The following is a 7,194-nucleotide window of genomic DNA, read 5'->3' as shown; positions in this document are numbered from 1 at the left end:
TGCTGAACCCTGAGAAATGCTGTCCTCTTCAAATAAAACTAAAAAAGAAAAAAGTTCGAAATGATCAAGCTGATTTGTTTGATCAGCTGCTTGTACCATGGATCAATTTTGGGGCTTAGAAAAAATTCATAGCGTCTGGCTGGTGCACCTTGAAAGGATCATTTAATTCCTAAAGGACGTGGAGGCAGGGAAACAAAACAGATGGATTAATAAATCATTTTTAAAAGTCCCTTTTAACCACCCAATCAGATTTTCTGTACCGATTGTGTCCCCTTTGTAAATATCTTCTGTTTGCCCTTGATCTTTTCCTTATCCCCACCCAGTGCTGATCCAGCAAACGTTTAAAGGTCGCCTTATCGTACAAGCTTTCAAACTATTCCCATACAGTGTCGGGGAGAACATGAGTGCCTTGAAAATAGGTTTCCAGCCTTTAAAAGAAGATTATTTGGAGCAAGAAATAAAAAAAGCATTGTATTCACATTGTTAAGGGATTTTGATATTGACTTTGGTTTCTCTAATCTTTAGTGACAGCTACAGTAAATTTTGTTCCTAGTGTTGCAGTGCAGAAAGCGCACCGGCAATCGAAATTCTTGTTGGGCAGTTAACTCGAGCCCAGAAAAACATATTTTGTTTCATTGGAACTTTCTGAACGAAGGTGTCTCCTGTGGACAAGTACCTTTATGCCAGGGTGCTGCAGAATTTTTGCTAGCAGTACGTGTGCTGATGCTTTGATTCTTGTCTCTGCTTTAACTTTAGATGGCTCATTTCTCTTTTGTCCTTTGTGGAGTGGCAACCATATTTTATATTAAATATAAAATGGAGTCGTGGAGAAGGAGAAAAGCAATCGGTTTTGAGGCTATCAACAGCCCCGTTAGCTCCAGTAACTTTCTGGAATATGGAGTATAGACAATGTGATAGATGAATTTAATATATTACATATGGTAAGATAGCATAATTTGTAGAAAGGGAAGATTTTGTGAATTAATTTGCTGTAATAATTCCACAGTCATTGCCTCCCTTGTGACGGAAGATCCGTGCATCTGTTTGGTATGCATGGGCTGTGTTATCATTTCAGCTGTTCCGAGGGGGAATGGCTGTGTATGGACAGCGGACATTTTCTCTTCACTTCACACACTTTTGCCAGCGCACAGCTTATGGGGATGATTTGCTTGGATTTAAAATGAACATTGCATAATTCTAGTTATTTGTGTGAGATCTTCTAAAGCAACAGTTAACGTTTTTCTAATTTTGTAGCTCACAGTGCAACCAATATGTTTGCAAACTTCAAAATGATAAATGACCCTTGGACTAAGACCTTTCAAGCTAAACTAATAGTCTGGTGCTAAATTTTGCAGCTGAGTACTATAAATCATCCAAATACGGGTTGGTAATTGAACCCTTGACATGCCTGGCAGTTCTGTGATGTCTTAAAAATTATCCTTGCTGCTTTGTGAATAACTAAGCAGCAAGCTCATGTGATTTTGAAATGCCCCATGCTGTAGATGTAAACACGTGCCCAGTGCATCTCCTGCAGTATTTGTGTAAGTCAGACTGAATGTAGTTGACATCCTCACCTTTGGCAGGCAGGAACATTAGTGTGATGTACAACTGGGTGGGTGGGTAGGTGGTGTGGTGTTTTTGTTTTTTTTTTTTAAAGTAACCTATTTTATACAGAAAGTGAAGCTAAAAGAATAGGCCTCAGAGCTTGGTCTTACGCTTTCCTTATTTGGATGTGTTTGCTTTTGTTTTTTTCTTAAAGGAGCAAGAGCACTCAAGGTGAAGGATAATAATCAACTAGAATCAGCACTTTGAATGAAATTGGGTTTCCCTGTGGCATCTTGAACACTTTCTTCTTCGGGTTTTGAAACAGACTTATAACTTTGTGGCATAGCAGCTATGCAGCTTGAAATCCAAGTAGCACTCAATTTTATTATTTCATATTTGTACAATAAGCTTCCCAGACGACGTGTCAACATTTTTGGTGAAGAGCTTGAAAGACTTCTGAAGAAGAAGTATGAAGGGCACTGGTATCCAGAAAAGCCATACAAAGGATCAGGGTTTAGATGTATTCATATAGGGGAGAAGGTGGACCCAGTCATAGAACAAGCATCCAAAGAGAGTGGTTTGGACATTGATGATGTTCGTGGCAACTTGCCTCAGGATCTTAGTGTTTGGATTGACCCGTTTGAGGTTTCATACCAAATCGGTGAAAAGGGACCAGTGAAAGTGCTTTATGTGGATGATAATGAAAATGGATGTGAGTTGGATAAGGAAATCAAGAACAGCTTTAACCCAGAGGCCCAGGTGTTCATGCCAATTAGTGACCCAGCATCTTCAGTGTCTAGTTCTCCTTCTCCTCCCTTTGGTCACTCTGCTGCTGTGAGCCCAACTTTCATGCCCCGCTCCACTCAGCCTTTAACCTTCACCACTGCCACATTTGCTGCCACCAAGTTTGGCTCGACCAAAATGAAGAATAGCGGCCGTAGCAACAAGGTCGCCCGCACCTCTCCCACCAACCTTGGCTTGAATGTCAATGACCTGTTGAAGCAGAAAGCCCTTTCCTCCTCCATGCACTCTCTCTACGGGCTTGGCTTAGGCAGTCAGCAGCAGCAGCAACAGCAGCAGCAGCAGCAGAAGACTTCTGCCCTTTCTCCTAACGCAAAGGAGTTCATTTTCCCCAACATGCAGGGTCAAGGTAGTACCGGTAGCATCTTTCCTGGTGACAGCCCCCTTAACCTCAGTCCTCTCCAGTACAGTAATGCCTTTGATATGTTTGCAGCCTATGGAGGTCTAAACGAGAAGTCTTTTGTGGATGGCTTGAATTTTAGTTTAAACAACATGCAGTATTCTAACCAGCAATTCCAGCCAGTTATGGCTAACTAAAAATAAAACGGAAGAGAAATACAAGTAAATACTATTGTACAAGTTAAAATGCACGTACCCAAGGGTGTATCTTTTTTTCCACCTCTTGAGATTTTTTTTAAGGCTTGTAGTATGAATACGTTCAGGCTTGGTTAGATAAATACAACATGCATCATTTTTTTCATTTGCCAACCAAGCACAAAATTATTTTATACTGACTGTACATTACAAAAATATACTCTCAAAATATGGCCTCTTACAGTATTTAAGATATAGCAAGGATGTGGCTGATTTTTTTCATGTGTGTATACATATATGTCTGCAAACATATATGTATATATATATTAAAAAAAATTGGCACCAATAGGTGGGTTTATTGGTCTTTTTCTAATTGTATAATTTAATTTAGTACAAAGTTTGTAAAATATCAGAGTATATATATTGTTTCTACAACATGGTATTGCATTTATATCTTTTTACTACAGTGATCTGTGACAGCTGCAGCAGCTTCATGTTGTATTTTTTTTACTGAAATTGTAAGATATCCATCTTAAAGACATCAATTCTAAAAAAAAAAAAACATAAAAAAGTTGTGTACAGAATATTCCTTAGTGGTGGAATTAAAATGTACGAAATATTTGCTTTTTTTCAAAAGAAACACAAAATTGTATTTTCTGTTAAAAGTTTAAAGATTTTTGCTATATATTATGGAAGAAAATGTAATCGTAAATATTAATTTTGTACCTACATTGTGCAATACTTGAAAAAAGGTATAAAAGTATTTTGAGTCAGTGTCTTACATGTTAAGAGGGACTGAAATAGTTTATATTAAGTTTGTATTAAAATTCTTTAAAATTAATTGACTGTTGTGGTCTGTGTTTTTACTGCCGTGCTGAAGATGAGAGCGCTGCCTTTATTGTGTTGTCAGTGCTAACGGTGCAAAAATTGACGGTGCCAAAAAAGTCTGACTGGGCTCATCACAAAGGAGCAGTGGAAAGGGCTGCGGTGCTCATGCTCCACAATAATGGGCTGCTTTTCCTAAAATACCACTGACAAAGCACGTGGCCCCACCAAGGACCTGCCTACCATTATTTGAGGAGGCTTTTACTGGTTTTCCATCGCTGCAGCTCACTGGAGTCGGAAGGTAATTTAATTTTTTTTCTCCTTGAGAGTTAAAGACTATAAGCTCTGTGTGTGCTGAGGTACTGTGAGATACGAGGTGTCTGGAAGGGACTCAGGTGATGCAGTGAAATTCACTTTTCGTTTCATCAGAACGGGTTTGAACTATGCTCTCGAGAGGTCCGAGACCAGTGCATCAGCGTTCTGTTTCTGTATTGGGGATTAATAGCTCAGAAATGGTCCTGAATAAAAGTGCTGATTTACAGTTTACCAAACTCATTGTAAACCTCCATTTTATACGCTCTATTAAAAAAAGAAATGTAATGCGACCACGGTGTGACATTCTAAGGTTTTTATGTTCATGGCTTTTACCAGTTTTAACTTAATAGATTCTCAAAATGTGAATGTGAGTGGGAGGAGAAAGAATTCAGAGGCTGACAGAACAGCTCAGCTTTTCCAGGGCTATTTTGAAGTTGCATCCCTTGCTTTTTTTCCATCCGTTGGGCGCACAGTGTTCCTAGATGATGGACTTTGTCACGGGGAAGCAAAACTTCCTTCTGTAATCCATAATTTAACAAATGTCAACTTATTTTCCATGGCAATTCCAGCTGTGCAAAGAGAAGATAGACCCTAAGCCAGTAGTCCTTTGGCTTGAGAAGATGAGTTGTGAGGAGGACTGCGGCTTTGAGATGATCTGACCTTTAGTGTTCTGCAGCTGAAGCTGGAGACTGGCGATCAGTCTTTTCCTGTTTGATGCCCCCGATATTTTGCAGAAGGGGTAAACTCCCCATGTGTGTACGTCCCCCGTTTGGTGTGAGCAGCTTTGGTGGAGATGGCCTGGTGCTGTAAGATTGTTTTTCAACACCAGCGTGAGGTCTTCGCTCTGGATGGAGGCCACAAAGAAAGGGCCGGGGTGGAGACGTGAGGCTGGCAGTGGTATCAGTTTCTGATGCCATGACAACCCTTTCAGAGGCAGTAATGGAGCAAAGAGGGTTTTTAGGCGTTCATCTGTCTCTATTTAACTGGCTCCTTTTTATTGAGTTTGCCATCTGGTTTATCTTTCCACTAACGGCACATCAGTGGACAGGACCCTACTTAAAAGTGCATCATTTGGTATCCAATTTTAAGTGGATGATTTTGCTTTTAAGAGGAATTAGAAATTAAAATACTGGATCAAGTACTGGAAAATGGAAAATTTTCGCTCTGTGTATTACTCCCATTTGTATTCCTAGACTTTAATACACAATTTACTATTTACAATAATAATACCTAAACTGCCTCTGGGGTCAAGCAGCTCTGACAGTGGGAGGAGTATTCTTCAAGCAGCTCTGACAGTGGGGGGAGTATTCTGTGAGTTCTGTAGTATTTCTAGTCCTGTGATTTAAACTGTGATCATTTGTCTTAAAGGTCATGGAGCTTATCCTCTTCCCATGCTGGTTTGTTCACTTCCACTGTAACCAGCTCTGCGTAGGACGGGCAGTGGTTTGCAGCAAGGAAGAACCTTGGAAACATTGGTTTTTGCAGCACCTTTCAATATGATGATTTTAATAAGCAGAATTTGGTTTATGGTGCTTTGGAAGGAGAGAATCTGCAGAGCGAGCTTCCAGTTTTCTCAGTGAATGCAAATGTGAAGATTTTTAATGTTTTCTTACTCTTTCAGTAATGAAAGATGTATGCTCTCCGTTCAGTCTACTTCACCCATTTATTCATCTTTTGCTGAAGTTTGGTGCTGAATTTGTTAGATCAAACATTTACATTGCAACATTCTGTTCTCAATGAGTGCCAAGTCAATCTCTGGTTTAATTTGCACGCAGCCAGTATTCTGCTCTTGAGCCCTGCTGTCAGATAAGCGCATTCGCATTGAGAGAAAGGACCTAAAAAGGAGTGAAGAGGGAAGAGGAAGTGTTTGCTTACTTGTGCAAGTTCTTTTGTATTTTCTCTTGTGAACATGCAATTTACTTCCTTAAAATTGCTGGTGTAAGTTAAACCTCGGAAGATGTCTTTAATTTACAAAGGGCCAGACCGTAAGTGTGCACCCCCCTTGATGCTGCTTTGTGCACCCTGTCTTGGAGTCCCCACCCAAGCACAAGTTAAAAGCACTTTCGTCTGTAAGGCTCCTCAATGGAGCACAAGTTGTTAACTTTTGGAAATCATCACCTGAGGACTGTGAAATTTTGCTCAGGGGCCTCTTGGCACGGCCGGGCAGCGAGGGCTCCATGGACAGCTGCAGTCTGTGGGTTTGTGGGTAGGTGACAGACCTTACCCTTGATCAGACATTTAGTGGTCATCAAAATTAAATCAATGTGGTTATTTCTGCAAAGGGGCTTCCTCTGAGCTGTGAGAGCTGGCTCACAGGTGGAGTTTCTGGCAGCTTGTTCTCAGAGGTCCCTGCTGCTGGGGTGAATCCAGAGAGCACTGGCCAATCCAGCATTAGAGTCTCGGTGAGTGCAAGTTTTGGACTTCTCCTAACTTCCACTAAGCTATCACAATTTATAGAAATGGAGGACTGGGCGTAAGCCACAGAAAGACCCAGCCCTCCTTCACGAAGCAAAATTAGAAAGCTATTAAACCTTGCTTGTAGGATGTCTTGCTGCAGACAGCCATGGTGGATGGCTCCCTGGCTCCAGCACAGCCACCCGGCCAGCTGTCTGCACCCTGGGCTCCCACTCCATTGCCACGTGCAATAGCCTTCTAATAGCAAACAGCCCAGTCACAGCTCTGAAATATCAAGTAATCAAACAACGAGTTGTTAAATCAGCTCTTTGGACCGGCATGGGATCAAACCAGATTTCATTTACTGATCTGACACTCCAGACTGTTCTATTAACGTTTCAGGAATAAATACCTCCGAGTTTGTGTTGGTAGTTTTGGAGCAGATGAAGCAAACCGGTGGTTCAGCACTCTTTTTTATATCATCAGCAAGTTGATTTAAATTGAGTGTACAGAGTTGGCTGCATTTCTCTCATGAGCTGCATAAAAAGTTTGCTAAATCGAAGTGCCAGAGCTGTTTTGGATTGTTTCCAAAGATCAGCGAGAGGAACAGTTAAACTGTTACCGTGGCAGTGTGCGTATGACTTTTGTCCTCTTGGCTTTGTTTCAGTTGACGGTAGTGAGGAGTTTTGCCTTACAGAAGGGAAAAAGCATTAAGACTCAGGAACATAAACCACATTCCCTTTGGCACTGAGAGTTCTCTACCTCATAGACAAAATATGA

General features: G+C 41.0%; 1 protein-coding gene across 1 annotated transcript; it reads left to right on the top strand.

Moving 5' to 3' along the window:
* Positions 1–1,683: 1,683 nt before the first annotated feature.
* TOB1 (transducer of ERBB2, 1) lies at positions 1,684–3,721 on the top strand. Its single transcript, XM_008948766.1, has one exon. It carries the CDS (start codon positions 1,897–1,899, stop codon positions 2,881–2,883), a length of 987 nt encoding a protein of 328 aa, XP_008947014.1. The 5' UTR covers positions 1,684–1,896; the 3' UTR covers positions 2,884–3,721.
* The last annotated feature ends 3,473 nt before the right edge of the window (positions 3,722–7,194 follow it).

This window comes from Merops nubicus, unplaced genomic scaffold, assembly GCF_000691845.1.
Source record: "Merops nubicus isolate BGI_N331 unplaced genomic scaffold, ASM69184v1 scaffold34551, whole genome shotgun sequence".
In the NCBI taxonomy this organism is placed as follows: Eukaryota; Metazoa; Chordata; class Aves; order Coraciiformes; family Meropidae; genus Merops; species Merops nubicus.
Note: the sequence above shows the minus strand (reverse complement) of the source record. Positions and strands in the feature narration are given on the sequence as shown.